The following is a 24,240-nucleotide window of genomic DNA, read 5'->3' as shown; positions in this document are numbered from 1 at the left end:
GCGAAGGCCCACCACTCCACATATCTAGCAAAGACCTTCTCTGATCACAGCCCCCTCGAGCTCACACTTCGTTGGGGCATGGTGCCTGCCCCAGTCCCCACATGGAGGTTGCATCCACACCTACTTGAAGACGCCCCATTCCGTACGACTGTCTAACACTATCACCAACTACTTGGCTGAAAACTGGAACACAGCCTCCTCCAATCTGACCGAGTGGGATGCATTGAAGGTGGTGGTGAGGGGGGCGACAATTGGACAGTTAGTGGGGGCTAGGCAGGAGACACACCAAAGACTGAAGGACGTTGAACATAAGCTACAGACCCTGGAGAGGGAGGTAGTATCAGAATCTGCCAAACAGGGGGCATTGCAATCCGCACACATTGAGCATGCGGAAACGCTGGAGACACTGCGGACAATAGATTACAGGGCCTTTCTCCAACGAAAACACACCGAAGCGGACAGGTCGGGTGCGTTACTTGCCCGCATAGTTAGAGACAGACCGGACCCACCCGTTATAACTAGAATCCGAACCCTAGCCGGACATATAGTCCACACACAAGAAGAAATCAACGGGCCTTTCATGATCACTTTTAAGCACTCTATGCACCCCCTGTTCCAGTAGAAGGCTCCTCAATCACTGAGTTTTTTCAAGACCTCCCCTTCCCAGTGCTATCTGCTGATGTGCAGAAAGAAATAGATGGCCCTATTACACAACAAGAGATCCGCGCTGCGATCAAGGGTCTAAACCGTAGCAAGACACCTGGGATGGATGGGCTCCCTGTAGAATTTTACCAGACCTACTCTGAATCTTTAGTACCTGCACTGGAGGCTGTGTCTAAGACTGCTTTTGAGCTTGGCTGCTTGCCGGACTCCACCATGCAGGCACTGGTCACGTCCATACCTAAACCAGGGCGGGACGGGCTGGAGCTATTTAATTACAGACCCCTCTCTATGCTATCTACAGAATCTAAAATCCTCAGCAAGGCCCTGGCTAATCGCATACAACCCTATCTTGCAACGCTCATCCACCGGGACCAGTGCGGCTTCCTACCGAACTGCAGCACCTCATTGAACACCAGACGGCTACATTATGTAATGAAGGCCACCCCACGAGCTTATCAATACGCAGGGTGTATGGCGTTGGACCTTAAACAGGCATTCGACTCCCTTTCCTGGGATTTCATGTACGCGACTCTGAGATGGTTTGAATTCCCAGACGCATACCTTAAATGGGTCCGATTATTGTACACGTCCCCCACGGCCAGGGCTCGCACGGGTCGATACATTTCAGACCAATATAATATCTACAGAGGCACGAGGCAGGGATGCCCTCTATCCTCCCTGCTCTTTGTCCTTGCACTGGAACCCTTGGCCCTGGCCCGAATAGTTTACCTGTCGGTGTAGTTTTGCAGCTTGAAGATCTTTCTGGATTCACTATGTTGTGCATTATTCCGCGGTCTGGTGGTTGGGTCCGGAATCGTAGTCTTTCTTTTGTCTTTTTTTTGGTAGCCCAGGTGGGCGTCGACGTCCCACCATTTGGTGTACTTCTCGTGAAGTCCCACCTTGGAGAGCCATCTTCGGGTTCTTTTTTCCCTTTTTTTTTTTGTTACCCTAGGCGTTATTTAGTATTTTCCTTTTTCAATGTATCCACTTTCAGTATTCTTTTGTTCTTTTACTCTGTCCTTCCACCTTCCTCTCCTGCCTCATCTTTCTGGCGGAGGTGGGTGGGTTCGCTAGTGAATCCAGAAAGATCTTCAAGCTGCAAAACTACACCGACAGGTAAGAAACTATTCATTTTACAGCGTGAATCTTTCTGGATTCACTATGCTGTGCATAGACATTGTAGCGGTTTGTCATCTTTGTGGCGGCTGGGTGGAAGATGAGCGTTGGTCGTTGAATATATGTTGAAGCACCTTTTGCCCTACTTGTGCTTCCTTGTTCATTTGTATATCCACGCAGTAGTGCTTAGTGAACGTATGCACTGAAGCCCATGTTGCCGCCAGGCATATGTCTTGAATGGGTGTGTTTGCAAGAAAGGCAATCATTGCTCTCTTCTTTCTTGTGGAGTGGGCCCGTGCCCCCTCCGTTAGCTCTTGCCCTGCCTGTTTGTGGCAGAATTGTATTGTTAGTGTGATCCATCGCGCGATGGTGCTTTTCGTTACTGGTCTACCCAGGAAGCTGGTTGCGAAGGACACAAAAAAATGCTTGCTTTTCCTGTGCTCCTTTGTTCTCTCGATGTAGTGCATCACTGCTCTTCTAGCGTCTTGAGTGTGTAGTGCCCTCTCTGCGCTTGTGACTGGGTTTTGAAAGAAACTAGGTATTTGTATAGTTTGGTTCATATGGAAAGCTGACACGACCTTAGGCATGAAGTGTGGGTCAGTCCTCATTACGACTCGGTCCTTGTGTATTTGGATGTAGGGCTCTTGCAGCGTTAACGCTTGCAGTTCGCTCACTCTGCGCAGCGAGGTTATTGCTACCAGAAAGGCTGTTTTCATTGTCAGCATTTGTAGTGAGGCCTTGTGGATGGGCTCAAAGGGCGCCTTCTTAAGTTCCTATGTTGAGGTTCCATGCCGGCGGCGGAATCCTCTTTGGTGGCGCTATCCTTTTTGCCCCCTCCAGGAGTCTCTTTACTACTCGTGACGTAAAGGAACTTTCTCCCGTCTCACCTTGTGTGTAGGCCACAATCGCCGCTAGGTGGACTTTTAGCGAAGACTAACATAGTTTGGCTTTTAGTAGATGCGTGAGGTATCTAAGCACCGTTGACTCCCTTGTCAACTTATTTTGCAGTTTATTTTTTCTGCTCCACAGTGTGAACCTCTTCCACTTTTCCCCATAGCATTTCCGTGTGGTCGGTCTCCTTGCCTCCCGGAGCACTCGCATAGTGCTTTGAGGTAGCTTAAGGTGTGCGAACTCTATGTCTTCAGGAGCCATGCCGCTAGGCAGAGGCTCTCTGGCTCTGGGTGTAGAACTTCTCCGTTCTGCATGGAGAGTAAGTCTTTTCTTTTTGTGAACTTGTGTGGTGGCCCCTGTGCCATTTCCACTATTTGTGAGTACCATGTCTGTCTTGCCCACAGTGGTGCCACTAGGATCAGCGTCATGTTGCTGGTCCTGCACTTGTTGAGTACCCTGTGTATCAGTGGTATCGGTGGAAAAGCGTAGGCAAATGTTCTTGAACAACTTATCCAAAGGGCATTCCCCTGGGATAGTTTTCCTGGTTGTCTGGATACGAAGTTTTGGCATTTTGCATTCAGGTTTGTTGCAAACAGGTCTATTGTCGGTGAGCCCCACCTCTTGAATAGTTTTTGCGTTTCCTGCCCATTGAGTTCCCACTCGTGGGATGCTGAAGTCTGCCTGCTGAGCCAGTCTGCTTCCACATTGTCCTGCCCGGGTAGGTGTATGGCCAGCAGGTCTATTTTGAGCGTGATGGCCCATATCCAAATTTCCTGTGCCAGGTTGGACAGGGGGAACGATTGTGTCCCTCCCTGCTTGTTTATGTAGAACATAGTTGTAGTATTGTCCGTTTGTATCAACACCCTTTGGTTGTACAGTTTTTTCTGGAAGGCCTTCAGTGCTAGCAGTACGGTCTTTAATTCCAGATAGTTTATGTGTCTGACCGCATCTGCTGGAGTCCACAGACCCCTCACTCTGAGCTTGTTCATATGTGCTCCCCATCCTATCTGGGATGCGTCTGTGGTGATGGTCACTGTTGGTCTTGGTGGTGTTAAGGGCTTCCCTATTGTTATGTTCTTCCTGTTCCACCATGCTATCTCTTCTTGCACTGCGTGCGTTACAACCACTAGATCCTCCCAACTTCCGTTTGCTTATGACCATTGCTGTTGCAGCCATTCCTGGAATGGTCTCATGTGTAGGCGCACATTGGGAACTAGGTGAATGCATGACGCCATCATCCCCATGATCTTGCTCGCTGTTCTCACTGTCAGAGCTCGCCCCTTCTGGTAGAGGCGCGTCTCCTTCAGCAGGGCTAGTGTCCTTTTCTCGCTGGGCATCGTTATCTTTACGGTGTTGATCTGCGCCCCCAGGAAGATCTTCACTTGTTCTGGTTCCATTGATGATTTCCCCCAGTGTATTGAGAACCCCAGCTTTGTTAGTGTTTTTGTGACACGCTGTGCGTGTGCCTCGCATTTTTCGCGTGAACTTGCCTTTATTAGCCAGTCGTCGAGGTAAGGATACACGTGAATCCCTTCCCTCCGCAGGTACGCTGCTACTGCTGCAAGGCATTTGGTGAAAACCCTTGGTGCGGACTTTAGACCGAATGCCAAGGTTGTGAATTGGTAGTGATCCTTGTTGATGGTGAACCTTAACAGATTCTTATGCTGCCTGTTCATTGGGATGTGCAGGTAGGCATCTTTGAGATCCACGGTGGACATGAAGTCTCCGTCTCATTTGTGGGAGTAATTCTTGTAGGGATGTCATTTTGAATTTTTGCGTCCTTACGCACTTGTTTAGGAATCGTAGATCCAGGATGGGTTAGTGTTTCGTCCACCTTTGGTACCAGGAAGTAGCTTGAGTACACTCCCTTGTTCCTTTCTTTGAATGGTACCGGCCTCCTTTTGGAGTAGCTGTAGTGCTTCCTCTACGAGTTGCGCTAGCTCTTGTCCTGAGTGTTCCCTTCTCTTTGGTTTTTTGTTTGGAGGTCTCCTTTCCAACTCTATGCAGTATCCGTACTATATGATGTTGAGTATCCATTTGTCTGTTATTTTTCTCCATTCTTGGAGGAAAAATCTGAGTCTGCCGCCCACCGGTGTTGCATGCTCGTAGGCGTTTGGTTCGTGTAACCCTCTTTTGTTGGTTCCTTTGTGCTCTACGCTTGGAGGGATGCTGTGGGTGAGCACTCTCCTCCGTGCAAAGTCACTTTGAGGCGGGTTGGTCTCCCCCTCTTCTTATTTGGCCTCGTCCGTTTCCCCTACTGCGAAAGGACTGGCCCCGAGGCTGGTACTGCCAGTTCTGTTTCTGCTGCCCCTGTTGCCCGTGACCCTCGCCTTGGTGGCCTTGCTGGCCTTGCTGGAATGTTTGATGTGACGTTCCCGGCTGGTTTCCTCCCCTTCCGTAAGGTCTCCGTGTCGGGGTACCTCTTCTCATCCCTCTGAATTGCAGGGCCCCCATGGACCTCGCCGTCTCATTCTCCTTTTTGAGTTGGGTGAGTTTCTCATCGACTGGTGCCCCGAACCGCGTTTCTCCGTTGAAAGGGGTGTTCAGGATGTTGTTCTGTACCTCTTGCTTGAATCCTGAAATTCTGAGCCAGGCCTGTCTCCTTTCAGTGTATTGCCATCAGTCTGCTTGATGTCTCTGCCCCGTCCAACGCTGTTTTAAGGCATGAATGCGCTATATTCTTCCCCTCTTCCACAAGATGCGAAGCTCTTTGTTGGTATTGCTCAGGGAGATGCTTGATTAGGTCCCCCATTTCGTCCCAATGTTGGTACTGGTGCCTGTTCAGTAGTGCATTGGAGTTCGCCATGTGCCAGTGCATTGCCGCGTTTCTCTCTATTTTCCTGCCAGTGAGGTCCATCCTTCTGCTCTCCTTGTCAGGAGGTGGTCCAGAGGTTGCCGGAACATTGGCCCTCTTTCTGGCTGTAGATGCGATAATTGAGTCTGCTGTGACAGATCCCTTGATGTATGGAGGGTCCTGAGAGGAATGTTTATATTTTGTCTCTGTTCTGGGTGTGATGGATCTGCATGTTGCAGGGTCCTTGAACGCCTCCTTCCCCTGGTTCATGACACTCTGAAGCATGGGGAGGAACTGGCTCCTAGTTTGGATGGGGAGCAGTGTCTCGAGTAAAAAGTCCGCTTTCGGTTTTTCCTCCTTTTCACGCCAAAAGCTGCAGACGCGCTCTTTACGACCATGTTGTAAGCCCCAATATCATCTGGCGGCGAAGGCCGCGAAGGATAAGTCTCCACGGGTTCTTCTGGATTTTCGGAGTCGAGGTCCTGCTATTCCAGGTCTTGTGTCGTCGACGGTGCCGAGCCGTAGTTCGATTGCTGTTCCTCCTCTTCTTCTCCCTCATAGTAGAGATAATCTTCCTCTTCTTCTGGAGTTTTCGACTGCTCTTCGGCGTCGAGCTCGTCCTGCTCTTCGACCTAGACGATAACCGTCGGTGGTTTCGTTGTGATTGTAAATTTCTTCATCTTCTCGTCGAACTCCTTCCTTTGAAGGATGCTCTCTATCTCCGCCTCGAGCCTTCTCTTTTTCTTCTCCATTTCGGAGGCATGTTCAGCGTCGAGCGATGGCCTTTTCGACGGAGCTTGCGTCGGCACGACCTTGTCCTTCGTCGTCGAACGCCCAACCTCGTGGGCCTGTTTCAACGAACTTTGTTTTTCGGCGGCCTTCGGCCCCTGGGAGTCCTTCTCAAAGGATCCGCTAGGCCTTTAGTCCTTGGATCCACTCACGGTAGTCGAAATTTTCGGCGCCAGCGTTCCTTTCGAGGACTTGTACTCTGGTTTTCGAGAGTCAGTCTCTGTTTTTCGGGGCCCTTCCGGGGTTTTTGTGCTCGAAGTCTCTCCTACCTTGTCAGACGTCTTCTTATCGGTCTCTGCGACCGTGAAGTCATCAGGTCCCTCAGCGACGTTGTCTTAATCGTCGGTGGAGAGGCCCAGGTCGTACAGAGACCGGGCCTTACCCTTGCCTTCCATGTTGTAGTTGGCTCTCCTCTGCCTCTCTCTCACCCTGAGTGTCTTCGGTGTGAAGGCGGAGCAGGCGTTGCAGTCTTTGCTCTCGTGGTCGACTGGCAGGCAAAGTTTGCAGACCAGATGTTGGTCCTTCTGCGCGTACTTGTGGTGGCAGTTACGGCAGAATTTAAAAAGGTGTTTTGTCCATTCCTGCGCTCAGTGTCCCTGAGTGCGCATTCTCCGTTGGACGTCGAAGATCGAGGTTCTCCTCCTTCTTCGTCGTCCCAGCTCGATGTTTTTCCTGTCTGTAGTCTCCTTTAATTTTCCTCTGATGAAACTCGTGCTCTTAGTCTTTCTTCGTTACAAAACTCTGGCGCTTCTCGGTGACGATCCAGACCCAACGGCGGAAAAACGAATCTGAAGATGGCGCCCCAAGGTGGGACTTCCGCAGGAAGCATGCCGACGTCACGAGAAGTACACCAAATGGTGGGACGTCGACGCCCACCTGGGCTACAAAAAGAAAAAAAAAAAAAAGACAAAAGAAAGACTACGATTCCGGACCCAACCACCAGACCGCGGAATAATGCACAGCATAGTGAATCCAGAAAGATTCACGTTGCAAAACTAGGGGTTTCCGAGGACCGGCTTGGCATTCCTATTGATGGAGTGTGCCACCTGATGTCCATCTATGCAGACGACATACTCCTATACTTACGAGACCTGACCGCTGATAATGCCCCTCTCCCTAATATACTGGCCACCTTTGAGCAACAGTCGGGACTGGCCATAAACCCTGAGAAATCGACAAGCTATTTCTTCCAAGAGGCACCACATCTAACCTGCCTGCAGTTCTGCACCTATACCCTACCGGTCACTCCTACCACCTTTAAGTACCTCGGTATCCAGGTCTACAGAACACAGGAGGACCAAATTGAGGGCAATATACAGCGAGCAATAACAGGGCTCCGTGCTAGTGTAGGGTTTTGGTCCTCTCTGCCTTTATCGGTAATGGGACGGATCGCTATCTCAAAAATGGTGATGCTGCCTCGCCTATATTATTTTGTGAATCTACCCGTGATCCTCCCGCAATCCATTTTTAACACATTAGACATGATACTGGTGAGTCTTATCTGGGGCGTTGGCCGCAGACGAACAAGTCTTCGAAAGCTCCAGCTGGCTGCGCGCAGTGGCGGTCTAGGAGTCCCTGACTTCCGGGGCTACTACTACACAAGCCAGCTCCAGAGGCTCTCATACTGGACCGAAGAGAGAAATTTGCAGGAGATTGGGTTTACGTTGCAGAGGCTAGATCGAGGGGAACTGCATTCCTTGTTGCTACCGAAGGCTAGGATTCCCCCGGATTGTCCTCCCCTACTGAAGACCGCCCTGTTGTGTTGGAGGAAGGCCCTATCTTGTACATCTACGGTAATCCCGTATGCCGCGAACATCCCCATCCTCGGTATCCCTACACCGCAGGGTAGACTCACGAAGGCCAGACTGCGAGACTGGACAGACAATGGGGTGGAGGGAGTGGGGGCATTCTTTGGGGACGGCACCATGCTAGATCACGACTCTTTCATACAGGCCACAGGGGCACCCCCACGCTTATATCTCTTACACGCTACTGTAACGCATTACATCAGAACCGCTTGGGCCCCGCAGAGGAATGAACCCTCACAACAAGATCTGGTACACCTATTATACTATATGGGACCCGGGGGGCATTTAGTACGTTGGCTATACACTGGAGTCAGGGCACATGCAGCAATTCCACTTCCCTCCCTTAGGGCGCGCTGGGTGGAGGACTCTGGAGTTGAGATTACGGATAAAGCATGGAAGAGCATGCTGGAACACCCCCAAAAAGTATCGCGTAATGCGAAACTCAAATTTATTCAGACAATGATCCTTCATAGGTCATACCTCACCCCGAAAAAGATACATGGCATGTTCCCAGACTCCCCTCACTGCTGCCCCCGTTGTAGGGGAGACGAGGCGGACTTTATTCATATGCTGTGGACGTGCCCCTGCATACGGGGCAACTGGGGGAGAGTCCGCAATTCATTGACGAGGGTAACGCAGCTCTCGGTTCCGGACGAGGTCCTAAACTGCCTGGTGGGCCTTTGTCGGCGCTCAGGGGTGCAGAAGGTGCGGTTAAGGTTCTTGGACCTAGCACTCATTTTAGCGATCAGAGTACTTACTATGAGGTGGAAGTCCCCCAGATGCCCGGCGGCCGCTATTTGGCAAACTAACATGATTCAGTGGGGACGGGCAGAGGGTGCAGCTCTTCGCAGAGAAGAAGAGAGAGGGCTAAGGAAGCATCCTATCTCACTGGAGTGGGAGGCTAGGATAATTGAACTGGAAGCACTTGATCTATACCCTACATAAGTTAACCTGACCCAGCAGTACGCAATGACGCCTCCTGGCCTCTTGGAATCAGGCCCTGAGACCCGAGAAATTATGATCCTGCTCTGAAAATTACACCCCCCTAGGAGAATAACGTGCATAGACCAATTACGTTAACCGTGCTAGTTGAAGCAAAAACGACCAGGGGTAGGGAGGGATGGGGGGGGGGGGGGGGGGAACGAGTTTGAATAAGATTTATCCGTTGAATGTTAACATATGCAAATTGTAATGACACTCATGAGGGAACATTTTCCACTGTTTTGCTTGGTAGTATTATTGCCACAGAATGTGATCCTTAGCTTCCTTATGTTTTTTATTGTTTTCTAGAACAATAAAAACAGAATATTTGTGGGGGCATATATATTGTAATTGATGTCCTAAGGGCAAAGGGGGGAAAAAAAACAGACTGTATAGACTGCATATTGCCTATGTTATGTATTTGACACATTGCGGTCATCAATAAAGTGTTAAAAAAAACAAAAAAAAAAAAAAAAAAACAAAGTGTTCACAGACCATACCACCACCAAGTGGTACTACAAAGAACAGGGCAGAGTGAGGTCTAGGACTCTTTGTCAAGAGGCCCTGCATCTCTGGACATGGCTGGAACAGCAGGGCATATCTCTGGTGGTTCAACAACTGGCAGGTTCCCTGAACGCCAGGGTGGACCAACTCAGCCATCGATGCCTAGCAGATCACGGGTGATGTCTCCATCCTGAGGTGGCGCAAGGTCAGTTTCAGCAGTGGGGAGAGCCTTGGTTAGATCAGTTCACCTCCACAAAGAAAACACACAATGTCAGCAGTTTTGCGCAGCTCTCGCTCTGAGACACTTTGCGTCTCAAATGGAGCTTAGGCCTCCTGTACGCCTCTCTGCCCATACCACTCCTGCCTAGAGTTCTCAAGAAGATCGGGAATAACCAGGCTCAAATAATCCTTGTGGCTCTGGACTGGGCACGGAGTGTTTGGTATCCCGAGCTACTACAAATAAAATCGATCGTCCGATCAGGCTGCCCCTTTGCCAGGATCTTCTGTCGCAGCAGGGGAGGGTTCTCCACCCGAACCAGTCAACTCTACGCTTTCTTGCATGTAGTTTAAGCGGCGGCAGTTGATCGCTTTTGACCTTCCTCCCGAAATCTGTAATGTTATTCTGGAAGCCAAGCGTCCCTCCATTAAAAGTATAGGCCTGCCAGTGGAAGAAATTTGTAATATATTGTACACAGAAGTCTAGCAACCTTTCTTCTGCTTCCTTTTCGATTGTAATTTTTATTTTGACCCTTGCCCAGCAGGGCTGTGCTCTGGGCACCTTGAAAGGGTATTTGTCTGCTTTCTTGAGGCTGCTAGACCAACCCTTGTTATTTAAATCACCCATTGTACATAGATTCCTAAAAGGGCTTGTACATGTGCACACCTTACCCCTTCATTATGCCTCAGTGGGACCTTAATTTGGTTCTCACCTTTCCCATGTGTGCTCCATTCGAGCCCCTGCATAATTGCCCCCTCTGGCTGCTCACAATAAAAACAGTCTTTTTTTTAGTAATAATCACATCTGCCAGGAGGAGTGTGAGCGAAGTGCAGGCTCAATCATCCAAACATCCCTATCTGACTATATACTCTGACAAATTAGTGGTTCACACTAGAGCCTCTGGTCTGCCATAAGTGGCAACACCTTTTCATGTGGGACACTTTGTCTCCTTGCCCACTTTCTACGCTCCTTCGCATCCCTGTAAAGAAAAGGAGCAACCACCGTCTGGACCCGAAAAGGGCGTTGATGTTCTACCTTTACCACACAAAAGTTACGGGTTGATGACCAACTCTTCGTGGGGTACGTTGGAGCAAAGAAGGGCCAGGCGGTGCAGAAGAGAACCATCTCCTGATGGGTCGTCCTCTGCATCAAGATTTGCTATGCTCTGGCAAAGCAGCAGCCTCCTGAAAGGTTAAGAGCTCATTCCACTAGAGCTAAGTCTGCTACCACTGCGTTGCAACATGGGAGTCCCAGTCTTGGACATCTGTCAGGCTGCAACGTGGGCATCCCAGCACATGTTTGCCAAGTATTACTACCTAGATAGTCCAGTCCGCAGGGACGGACGTTTTGGCCACTCAGTCCTGCAGAATTTTCTAGTCTAAACTTGTCCACGGTCCTTCCTCCGGGGATGGTATTGCTTGGGCATCTATACCAAGGTAAGGAATATGTGGCTATATGACCATCAGGTGAACAAGTTACTTACCTTTGGCAACTCATTATCTGGTTGAGACAGTATCTAGCCGCAGATTCCTTACTGACCTACCCATTCTCCCTGCACTGCAGACAAGTTTCTAGTGTCAAGGTTGTTCCCTTTCAGGGCCCTAGTTTTTAAACACACCAGCGTCAGTACTCTTCATGGCTCCGTGTTTCTGGTGTGAAAAGTAACTGACGTCAACCCACCGAGGTTGCGCCTATCGACATAGGTGATGCGGATGCCGCTGAAGTCATGCAGAGCTTACAGACGCCACCTACCAGCGGTACTGCTCAGAGAAAATTCATCCAGAGCCAGTCTGATGCCTGGGAAATTCAAGTGTAAGGATTATGCGGCTAGATACTGTCACTACCAGACAAGACGTTACCGAAGGTAAGTAACTCGTTCATTACAACTAGTAAAAAAAGTACCAAACAAAGGGGTTTTGGGTAATAACTGCCCTTCTGGACTCAACCCAACGGGTTGACAAAACCCTTGAAAAACAACCCTAGTGGCAAAATTTCATGAACCACTTTAACAATCAACGTTACAAATTGGCGGAGTCCAAATAAGAAAAATATTAGTGAAAGATGGCACGACCGTTTAATGCAGCTGCTCAGTTTTTTGGTTTTTTTACTGTGCAGGCAGCACCCACTCCATTTTAAAGGCATATGGAGATCCTCCAATGAGTGACTGCACCCACCTGCAGGGGGATGTCTGTGGGTGGTCTATCTGACCACCTTTCCTCCTCCCAGAAGGACACTCTGAACTAGTGCGTCTACTGATGGTCCTCTTTGCCTTTGGGTCTGTGTCCATTGTGCAGTGCAGCTTGCAGAAGCAAAGTGATTCCCTCATTTATATGGGTCCACACCACCTTGCACATAAAGGGACGCCCACTTATGGTAGTGCCAACGCTGTAAGTGCACTGATGCTACCTGTATTACAGAAGGGGCCACGCAAGCATCTGTAACCCCTTCTGTAATACGATAGTGCTCGGGGATGGGGGGCAGGGGGGTCAGAAACGGGTACACCCACCTGTTGTCCCCCAAGGGTAAGGTCTGTAATTTAGGCTTTGGTGAAAACATTGAGAACAAATTTTGGTTGCAGATGGGCAGAGTTCGGAAAGCGTGCTCATGCTACATCACAGCAAATCGTTTTAACTTTCAGTAGGTTGATGCCCAGTAGGAAATGTTTGTACATAAACAGTTCCAGACCCAAACCTTGGATAGTGGAATAATATACGACATGTGAATCAAGGAGATTTATGCTACAAATAAAATGCTTTTTTTACACATATGCTGACAGGAGGGGAGCAACACAAAAGGAATGAGTAGTGAAGCTCTATGGGCAGTTCTGTTAAGTGACAAGAGGGAAGCTGCAAGGTTGCAAAAACACATTGGGTGAGTAATAGGAAGAGTGCGACGTAAACAAAAAGGTTACAGCAGCAAAAAAGGGAAAAGCTTAAGATGTGAACTTTAAAAATTCGACATTACGTAGCAACTGTATGAGAATGCATTTGTCTTAACTTGACATAAGGTCATATTTTCAATCAATGTTACTACATATAGAAATTATTGGGACTCAAGATTACATTTGTCAGATTTCGGGGGGGTGTCGTTAGGGGGTGGAAACATGAAAGGTAATAGTGTCCTTCAGTAATAATGGTGGTTCACCTTCATTTATATTAGCCCTAATCAGTTACTGTACAGCAACAATACGATTCTCCCAAATGGATATCATCGAATGAGCCACACTCACCCCTAATTATGAGACATTAACTTCCATCCTGCCACTCCCAGAAGCAAAAGTAAAATTGATGATTGCTAGTGGAGGCAGGTGGGCGTAGTGGAAATCCTTGTAGTGTTTGTTTAATCTTAACAGAAGGTTTCTAATATCAAATGACACAAAGTACAAGTAGTTTTTCGCTAGTGTACAATGGTGCCATAAATTGCTTCACGCAGGAAACCTTTAAAATACATGCATAAAGACACACGCAACAACTTACTCCAGCCTCGCCCATCCTGAACAGTAATTTTAAAGAATAACCTTAGTGGACTAAACTCTAAAATGCAACTATGGTTTCTCCCCCGCCGACCAGGACGGAGTTCCACTTAATTTGCATCACATGACAACCACAAACGTTCTATGCCACCATTGCTCTCAGTTGTAAGAGAGCACAACATACTGCACTATCTTTCCGAGGAGGACCATATTCTGCACATATCTGCCCTTGAAAAATCTACACTACATAGTAAATAACTGTTCAGGTTCTCCACGCATCCGAAAGGAAAAAAATAGTCCCTAAATAGAAAATAAAAAGCACAGCCTTAGAAAAAGGGGAAATAAATTTACGTCAATGAAAGTACATGTTTACATGAATATTTTTAAAGCAGTAATAAAAAGAAAATACATTTAGAAAGTTGTAATAGAAGGCATATCTAAAAAAGCCTACAAGATACATGCATTGGATAAGGGCTTAGCAGAAAATTTCATCTACACGTTCTTGCACGCTTCAGCAATTTAAGCTAAATCTTTAATAGCAGTTAACCGTGCAATACATTTGCTGGTTTGGCTTTGAACCCCTTACCTCGAACAACTGTACCGGGGTATAAACAACGGTATTGTTGACTCCAATAGGCAGCAATCCTAGTTCCTGCAGGAAGGAATCGCATTGAGGAGGGCTTCACGTCAATGATCTGTCAGGGGAAAGAATAAATACTTCAATTCTCCAAAACTCACCTAAATTCTAAATATACACACCCCCCTAGAAAATAATTTCATCAGAGGATCCTGTACAGTGATTTCTAGATACCTTGCATCCCTTCCACAAGGAATGCAGCTATACTACACAATACCTTAAAATGAAAACCCTACACAGATTTTTCATTATGCCTCTTACAATTTAAAAATGCTATGGCAAAGCACCCATTCAAAATATCTACACTCAATACACCAGACCTGGGTATTACATCGAACCATAAACGTATACAACCCGACAATCAACTTAATCCCACATAGAAAGATCAAGCTACATTATGCTACAAAAGTGAATACTACAAAAGTTGCAAAGTTACATTATACTACAAAAGTTGAAAAATACCATTAAACTACAAAAGTTGAAAAGTTGCATTATGCTACAGGTCTGACTCTCAGAACCTAAAGACACTGGCTGGTCCACTAATGAAAATGATTATCAAGTAACTTCTGAACCATAAGCAACCTTTTCCTTGATGTATGAATTAGAAATGTGCAACCTTTTCTTTAATATATTAATTAGAAATTTGAATGCAAAGTATAAACAGCGATGGTGAGATTCACAGAGCCAATGACACTTTGGAATTATAATTTTTTTTCCAGATTACGTCTGTATACTTGCAACAACCTCCGCGTTCTAGGCCTAATCCTGAAAACACAAGTCTACTGCGGCAGGAAGAAAAAGAAAAAAAAAAAAAGTACAATAAAATTGCTAACGCTCTTGGTAACTTTCTTGTCCACCTGGAAATGTATTTGTCGGGGAGAATCCCCTTCACCGTACACCCCTAGGTGAGCACTTTCACTTATCACACTTGAAAGTTATTTACATCTTGTCAGGAGTTAAAATTCTATTCCCAGGGTGGGATGGCTTTGAATCAGTGTTTTTGGGTGCCCTGCAAGTTTGTGAACATCCACATGCTTGCACATTTGTAAATACCCTCACAGTGGGACAACCACTCTCGACCCAAAGGGGAAGCCTCACAGAGATATATTTGTGGGTGTGTGTAAATCCGTTATCGAATGTATAGCCATTTAGCAGTCTTACAGGAAGCTATTTGTATGTGCTCAGAATGTTTTGGATCAAGATTGTCTTAAATATGGATTATCTACCAAAATTGTGCAAAACCAAGTGTCACTGGAGAGGGTTTCCACACACCTGGCAATCAATTGAATGAACGTAAGTGGCCATTCAGATGTGCGCATGCTCCATGCCTGAGCATTAGCTTTGTCAGCAGAATTAAGAAAGAAGGGCGATTGGGAGACAGATTCCAAAATATTTTGCGCAAAACAAAGTCTCCAAAACCGACTACTAAAACCTCGATTATACACTAGTATTAAGCCGCATTTTCACCTTGCACCTAAATCCACTACAAAAACACCTGCCCACAAACATGCCAGGGCTGGATATAAAGCGGTAAACAATCCCGTTTTAAAATTGGGCGAGTGAGTTTGGCTGGATTTAGAAAATAAACACACCTTGGAATTTTTGCATGGAAAAGTAAAGATTATGTAAAATAAAAGATTTTTACAGTATGTACTTCAAGTATGTTTTTGCAGACTGATTCCCCAAAAAGACCAGAGAACAAGTGTGGAACAAGGTCATAAGCTTTGCTGCTTGAATAGGCCTTTAAAGGTACTCCTTTCATTTCACACACAGGAAACCCTAAGTTACTGTTTCAAGTTGGAATTGTATATGCTATGAAACTCAGGTATTCAAAAAGGCGCTGCCTGAATGTGCGACCAGGTCACACTACTTCTCACAAGTGAGCCAGCCTAAACACCTGAAACCATCACACGCTTTGTATTTGCAGTCAGGCAACTGTGGGTCTGCCAGTATTCACCGACTACAGTCACCCTGCATGACTATGAAACAAAGAACTCCTTCAAACTATTCATGCACAGTCGTACAAGTGCGAAAGCTCTGGTCTAGCTGGGGAGGAGCTCGGGAGTAGCCCAACAAACTGCACAGAACTTACCGCTTCCTGTAGGAGCTGTTCAAGGCAATAAATATGGGGCCGATTTCCTCGCTCGCCTTCGATAACCACTCTATATCTAAAAGTAATGACAGAATAAAAATTGGAATGCAACGGATGAATCTCTCGAACCCAATGCAAAGATCATTTTGGTATGTTGATTACATGGTCTCCTACCCCAAAAACATGCTCGGCTCAGATCCTGGTTATTTTTGCAGTTGTTACGTGACATCTAAATAGTGTGCTGCAAAGGTTTCGTGTTATGATAACCCAGCTGCCACAGCTCTAGTGATAAAACCAGCTGAAGCCATAGAATAAACAATCTGCAGTAGATCAGACTAGGATTTAAACACAAAGGTGTAACTCATTTTGTTAAAACAAAATAAACCCTTCATTTGTTTTCAAGGATTAGCACAATCTCCTCTTGTGACTTAAGACCCAGCTGAGGAACCCTGAACCACGAGCAGCTGTGAGGAACTTTACAATGAACTCCAATACAGCAATACACATGGGTCTGGGTCACTAACTGTTATTCCCTCCATCTGATCGACAGTCAAGGTAGTCACAGCAAACCTGTATTGTGTTAGGACTTTGTACATATGACTTACATGTCGGGGGAATGCACAGTCTGCACGTGTCCTGCATACAGAAGTTTGTCATCCATTGGAATAAGGACACGCAGCCCATCCTTCAGCTCATCCTCATCAATCAGGCAAGAGCGGGGAGCTAAAACATGGAGAGAAAAAAAAAAGAATTCGGTTGTAACTCACATGGTTTGTCCTTTACTTTGCGCACAACAGAAAGACTGTCCACCAAAACTCAGCTGGATAACCAGATGACCTGGAGTGATATCAGGTGAGGCACTTTGCCATCACCTGTTTTGGCCATGACATAATCTGGGCGAGAAAGCAAAAGACACAATTGATGGACGGAATGCAGAACAAATCAAAACATTCACCCCCAGTCAAGATATCTGGGTTAAATCCATCATTCTTTTGCTCACCATGCCACCCCAGTTTAGACCTGGCTATATGCAAATCAGTCTTGACCCTGTGCCTCATGGGAACAGTCCAGCCCGAACTGCCAAGCCAGGTCCTCCCTGGACCGGAAACAAGCATCCTAGGACCGGTTTCGGGGTTTCACCCCTCTTCAGCCAGGATAGCTTGATTCTAGTGGCACAGTGAGCCCAGGACTCACGTCTGAGCATACCTGGCGCACTTAGTACCCACTTGATAGGTGTTAAGCTATGCTTGATGCTGACAGGTTATCAGTTTTAAAGGAAATACATGGTGGTGCATTATGTAAAGACAATCCATTAGAAAAACAGTCTTGAGATGAAAAGCAAGAAGACTTTCAAAACCACAAGCAAAAGCTGGCCCAGGAACTCAGCCACCTGATGTACAGTTTCTATGAAAAGTCGTGGTTGTGGCTGTTTGGGTGTACATTACAGGCTCCACCTTTCCAGAAGTACGAGTTACTTATCTTCGGTAACGATGTATCTGGTAGAGACTATTCTAGCCACAGATTCCTTCACATAGAATTATCCCCAGGCGTGAGACTGGATCCGGAATCTTTTGCCACAGCATCCCTGCGCACCAGGGGACAGGGCGACATAACGCGACTCCGCCCAGGCGTCGTCCGCATACGTGACGTTAGAGAGGTCACATAAGACCCGCCCCGGTGCGCCTAAGTCAGTTTTCTCCGGAGAACTGTTCCGCACCACTACGCGGAATCACCAGATAAACTGTTGGAGCATGGGAACAGTGTGCGAAGAGCAGAAAATTTGTAAAGAAACGGTGACTAACACCACCACCAGGGTAGTGCCAACACCGCAGACCCCAAGAGCAGGGAAAGGAGAAAGAAGAAGAACAAGTAGAAACCTGCGCAGCCACCCTGCCCACACAGACAACCTCCCATCCCTGTGCCCCGAAGGGAAGAACAGGCATAAGTCATGGCACACGGAGGAAGTCCACCCCCCTCAACCTGAGCAAGGAAGGGGACCAGTCCCAAGACGGACAGGGACAACCAACCACCAAGCCACCACAACCTAGAGGGCAACCACCCACAAGGACAAGGGCAAGACATGGTCAGAGGATCCTCAAACCAGAGGACAGCAATAGAAGGGAGGGAGGGAGGGGAAGAAGGACAAGGATAGAGCAATCCCCCCCAAACCTGGAGTAGCCAGAGCAGCAGGGCACCAGCGCACTGACACCCCATCCTCCAAAGAATCAAGGGAGGAAGGAACCGACCCCAGCCAGAGCCACCCGACAAGAACAAGGAAGGCACTCACAGGAAAAACAGCCCCCATCGGGAGGAGAGTACCAAAGACCAACCCAAGGCGCAGAATAGGGAAGGAAGGGCGGGCAGTGAAGGAATCTGCGGCTAGAATCGTCTCTACCAGATACATCGTAACCGAAGGTAAGTAACTCGTACATCTGATAGAGACTACTAGCTGCAGAGTCCTTCACGTAGAATAGATACTCTAGCAATACCCCTGGGAAAGGAGGGTCTGCGAAAGGACCCCAACAGCCAATGCAGAGCAGAGGGACCCATAGGGGACCAGATCTGTGGACTAGGTAGAACCTCGCCCCTGCCAGGCTGAGGGAACCCCCACAAGCAGAACCCCACCGACCCCAAGAGGATGTAGGAGGGAAAGAAGGCTGAAGAGGCTTGTACACCCACAGCAGAGGAACCAAGGGCTGAGAGGCAGAGGCACCGCACTCCCCCACAAGGCAGCACCGCTTCTGTCGAATGCCAAGACAGAAAGACGGAAGAAGAAGAAGAAGCCTAGAGAGCCCAAGGAAACTAGGGAGAAGACGAGCCCACTCCAGATGGAGAGCAGCCTGTCAGCCAGAACAGTGCCAGCAGTCAAGGCCAGAAGCAAGAACAGCTCAAGGCCCCAGGGAGATCAAGTAGGCAACACCTAGTAAGGGACATCCCAGACCACAGAGTGGAAGCAGGGAGAGAAGGAGAGGCCCGGACCACCACCACGAGTGGCTGCGCACACGACCTCCGGAGCAAAGCAACCTACGGAAACACAAAGGGGAACAGGTACCCGAAGGTGACCAGAACACTCCAGCAGAGCATATGCCATATGACAGCTACCAAAGCCCCACATAGGGCACGTGAAGTCCCAATATAGGGGAACCCTCTTTGAAAACTTCCGCAGCAGAGGAAGAAACAAAAGAACCACGGGGAAAAAAAACATCCCCGCAACAGGCTTGACAGCAGCCCAAGCAAAGCAGAAGGGCCAATCTCAGGGCCAAGTCTGCGTAAGAACTCCTGCAGAACTCACACACAACAGCAACAAGGGGCCGTCCAGCAGCCAACAATGCCAAAGTCCCAAGGAAGGACGTAATCAGCCAGAAAAACATACTCCACAACCATAACCGCCGGCCTAAGAAGACCTAAAGGCAACCCTAACTCAGAAGTCAGTGAGGAGGGGACAGAGTAGGACGGAGCCCTGCCAAGAACCTCTGGATGGCGGAGTCGGCTGGGGCATAAAACAACAGACTGCCATCAAATGGGAGATCAATGAGTCTCTCCTGAATATTTTCGGGGAAGACGCCATGCCGAAGCCTAGCTTGGCGACGGAGAGCGACTGAGGAAGCCATGGCCCGGCCCAGCACCTCAGACATCTAGAGCGGAGCGGAGAATAAACACCGCCAGCTCCCGGCCATCCAATGCATGGTGCCGCAATTCCACCCGAGCAGACTCCTGGGACGCTACAGACCCCAGAGACTCAGCCGAGTCCCACAAACAGGAGGAGGCCCTAGCCAGCACACACAAGGTGTAAAGGGCCCGCAGGGCCGCGCTGGTCGAGGCAAAAGTGTTGCACCCCCAAGTGTCCAGCAAGCGGACCTCCCTGGACTGCGGAGCCAACAGGGGCGGTAGGGAGGGAAAAGCAGTCCGCAGAAGGGGACTGGCGGCTGAGAGGTGAACTGACAGGCACGCCGGGTCACGCGGCGTCAGAAGGTGCCGATGCAGAAGATGCGGAGGCACCGGGTCCCCGGAGGCAGGACGCCTCCAAGCCCCTGTCAAGGCAGAAAGGAGCGAACCTTCAAAGGGAAGCAAGATTTCCCTCCCACCAGAGCCCTGGTGGAGGACCTCCAACAGATGGTCCGCCGGAAAGTGAGCCACCGGGTCGCCCATGCGTAGGATGCCCACAGCTGTGGACACCGCGTGAGTTAAGGCCGCACCCACATACGTAGGGCCTCGCGGTGGAGAAAGCAACTCCTCTGTGGGCGATGGCTGCAAGCTAAGGCAGCCATCCCCGAAGGCCAAGCAGGGCGGGCAAGCCAGGGCAAGGGCCAGACCTGGAAGTCAGGAGGTGCCGAAGAATGAGGGACCTGCCGCTCCTCCGGACACCCCTGCCGCAGAAAGGGCGGGGATCCACCCTTCGACACCGAAGAAATAGACACCACACGGTGACCAGTCTCCGGGGAGGACGACACCAAAATGCAGCCTGCCTCCGGAGAAGGAGCGTCCGAAGACGAATCTGCCGTACGAGCCGTCTGTGGAGCCGTGGAGTCCGCCGCTTGAGGCAGGACACTGGGGCCATCTGGCGTCGACGGGCAAGGGACCTCCAAGTCACCCTGCACCGGAGAGACCGGATCGGGGACCGGAGTAGAGCTGGAGCCGCAGTGACCCGAAGGTCGCCCGGCAACCCCTGTGGTGGCGCCAGGGACGATACAACCTCCGACTCGCTCTCCAACGAGGCAGCCGCCTGTGAGTAGGTACGAGGGGGGCCCGGAGAAGGACGAGGGGTCTGCCCTCGACCCGGAGCAGGATGAGGAGGGGCCACTGACCCCTGTGGCTCCGCACGGTCCAGCTGCTGCTGGCGCCGTAGCGGCATCACCTCAGCCTTAGACAGGACCACCCTGCCAAGGGACCGAGAGGGGCTCGGGGATGCGACCCGAGCCCCGGCGACCTCCCGCGACACCACAGGGACCCCCATGGGGGTTTGCGGCGAGGCAGAGACGCCGTGGCCTGAAGGAGGTGCCCCAGAGGAGCAGCACCCCAACAGCACCACATCCTCCAAGCCTGGTTGCGACCCAGTTGGCGCCAGAGCCACTGGCGGCGCTGCGGAAGGCCCCGCGCGAGGCGAGAACTCCGCGACGCCCCAGGAGGGGAAGGAGGAGGAGACGCCAGCGAGGCCTGCAAAGCCGCCGCGTAAGTCTCCATCTGGACTCTCGATGCCCCAACACCGGGAAACGGTGGATAGGACGATACGAGGGGCTGCATCACCCGTGGAGAGTCCACGCCCCCGGTAGGCCGAGAACCAGCCCCCGGGACGAACTGCGACACTTACCCACCGGGGAGCGACGCTCACGTGACATCGGAGAAAGACGAGAGAGACGACCACGGCCGGACCTGAAGCCCCCCCCGCCGAAGCAGACCGAGGGGAGGACGTCGACCTGGAGAGAAGCGCCGAGAGAAGTTTCATGCGGTGCTCCCGCCGCGACTTCGGCTTCAACTTTTGGCACGCCACACAATCCGCGGTGCCGTGATCCTCCCCAAAACACCACATGCAAATGAGGTGAGGGTCCGTTGCCGACATAAGACGCCCACAAAACGTGCAAGTTTTAAAACCCGAAAGCATTCGCACACTGCTCCCACCAAAAAAGAATGGAAGAAAGGGGGGCCTGAAACAGGCCCGCAGCAAGGAACAGATCCGCGTTGCACGCGGAAAATAAAAAAAACTGACGTAGGCGCGCCGGGCCTGGGACATCGCAAACGACGCCTGGGCGGAGTCGCGTGATGTCATCGAACATTCTAGTGTTTTTGGTTGGGGAGGAGGGACCAGTCCATATACAAAGCAGCTCATTATTTCAATCTAATTTATCGCCCTCATTTGGGTCCTACTTTTCAAATTTTTTTCTCCACAACTTTGATGCAACATTAGAGTGGTGTAGAGGACTTCAATCGCCTGAGTTAGGCCACCGCTAAGAGGAAACGGACTATCCATATTAGAATAGGCTTACATAAACACCACTTCTGCACACCAGTCATGACGCAAGAGGCTGCTCTCTTGAGAAAAGGTCAAAGTACTCCCCGCTTCTTCAATGGAGCGCGTGCAGTACAGAGTAAGACAGCAGACCAGATACTAAGGGCCTTTAACAAAGAACCAGTCCAATCCCGATTACTCCTAGTGGGAGTCCCATTTCATGTTAGGGAAGAAAATGAAGATCTTGCCCCAACACAGCTGGCTCTCATAAAGCCTGCATCTCATCACGAACAGAAGATGCAGACACCCTTGAAATGAGCTGAGAATATTCACCTGGCATCCCATGACAGACAGGATGTTATCTAACCCGATCACTATAGGTGGACCTTGGTGGTGAGGGAGCGAGAGGGATAAGACAAAAGCACATTCTCGGTCCATTATTTAGATTTGCGCCTCATTCTGAGACAGACATCTCAGGACCGGGGATACCATGCAGGACGGTGCCTAGCATCTGCAAAGCTGTTTCTAGGGTCTGCTGTTGGCTTTAAGTAGAAAGAGTTACCTCCCACAGAACCAGCAACCCAATGCTAAAGGTTTGAGGTAGGTAGAAAGTCTTTCAAGCTTTAAAAGTTCAGTGTGAAGTCACCTGCACGTTATTATGTGGAAGGAACAATTACATTGAGTAACAAACCTTTGCAATAAGCACAGGAGCAAGCGCTGCAAAATAGCAACAAATGAAGCTCCCTCTTACTGGCAGCACCTCAGAGTCACTAGCTCCCAATTTTCCATCTAGACGAAGTTGTGCAATGTAAAACGAAGGGAGCAACTGCAAAATTTGGAAAAACTGTCTGCTTTGTTCATCTGTCAGTCAGCCAAAGAATGCAGGAGCAGCAGGGACCTAAAGTTATGCCCCAGGGCAGGACAATAATGAAAATCTCAGACTAAACTTAAGAAACCAGTAGCATCTGAAAAGATGGACTTCAAAACATCTTTTGCCAAACCAGACTACCAAAATATCGACCCAACGCCAATATCACCATATATAAAAACCTGCACTAACACCCAGTATCAAACACTGGCCACCTAACATGCGAGGACCGATGCTCAAATAGGATGCTAGCACCACGCTTGAAGGAGGAATTTGTTTTTTATCCTGGCTGCATTCAAGTACATGTCGAAATTTCTAAAGTGAAACATTTCTTTTAGGTCTAGAATTTGGCAATCTATATTAAGGAGTCGGTTTTTGTGAAAGATTTTCTTTTTGAAGTGTTTGTTCCCACGTGGAACCAAAGCCATGAATGTGTGTCTGTACAAGTGAAGGATGATACATTTACCGGTGGCAGAAGTTTTTCCAATTTGGCTTAAGCAAGAAAGGAAGAGGCACATAAGCTAAGAGGGAGAGAAGCCATAATCACTGGCAGAAAAGACTGCATCCATGTTTCATAAGGAACAGAGTATGTAATATTGTATGACAGAATGCAGCCTGCGAGCATACACGCCTTATTTAATATAGGGTTCCCATCCTCGTCACCAACGTTAAGGAACAGCTAACAAGAATTTATAGTTTTAAAACTGCTTTATTTTCCTCAGCTCATAGCCGGTTGCTTGTTTCTCCACCCATTATCTCTGAACAACGTTTCAGTTACAGAACAGAACTAGCACAGATTGAAATCATAATCAAATCCCACAAAATGCTCAACAACTACATTTATAGACATTAATAGCTAGAATGTCAACGACCTTAACAAGTGATAAAAAGTCGCTTTCTAGTCAAATGTAAGAAAGTAGCACGGAAGAAACCATTTCAAGTACAATATTCAGATGGCCAATATCTTTCGTTATGTCCGATTTCGAAAAATATAGGACCACAGTGGGGAAAACAGCACAGGCGATTTGAACACTACAGATTTTAAAACAGCAGTGTTAGGACGGGCACAACTGAGGGAATTGTCCACTTTGGTGGCTCGATAATGATACAGATAGGTAAAGAGATTGAGAAAGGAGTCCGTATTCCAGATCTTGGAATACGGGCTCGGCAGAAGTAGTGGAAAGCATTCAGGATTCTCTGGGTGAGGTTGGCAGATGGTCTCCACATGCCAGCCCAGGCAGGTAAGTTGAGTAGTTTGCTTCTGTTAAATCTAGGTTATATTAAACACAGCTGGCTTTAAGGAAAACGTTTGGTCCCTCTTTTCACCGACGTATACATCTGAAGAATTTTGGCATATCCACTCCAATTTGGGCAAAAACTGAACACACATACCACTTCTCTGGCATAATTTTTAACTTACTGTGTTTTAGTGGCCTTCGGAGAATATTTATTCTATCAGGGTCT

The 24,240-nt window shown here is 48.8% G+C and overlaps 1 protein-coding gene across 6 annotated transcripts in view; it reads right to left on the bottom strand.

The window, feature by feature from the left end:
- Positions 1–24,240, bottom strand: part of TNRC18 (trinucleotide repeat containing 18) — a 229,662-nt gene that overhangs the window by 34,603 nt on the left and 170,819 nt on the right. For all 6 annotated transcript variants that reach the window (XM_085629167.1, XM_085629166.1, XM_085629168.1 and 3 more), the window contains 3 exons: positions 16,570–16,687; positions 15,965–16,040; positions 13,822–13,930 (listed from right to left, as the gene is read on the bottom strand). In XM_085629167.1, coding sequence (XP_085485293.1) covers positions 13,822–13,930; positions 15,965–16,040; positions 16,570–16,687 — 303 coding nt within the window. The remainder of the gene's footprint in view (positions 1–13,821; positions 13,931–15,964; positions 16,041–16,569; positions 16,688–24,240) is intronic.

This window comes from Triturus cristatus, chromosome 10 (genome assembly GCF_964204655.1).
Source record: "Triturus cristatus chromosome 10, aTriCri1.1, whole genome shotgun sequence".
NCBI lineage: Eukaryota > Metazoa > Chordata > Amphibia > Caudata > Salamandridae > Triturus > Triturus cristatus.
This window is presented reverse-complemented; position numbering and strand designations above follow the sequence as displayed.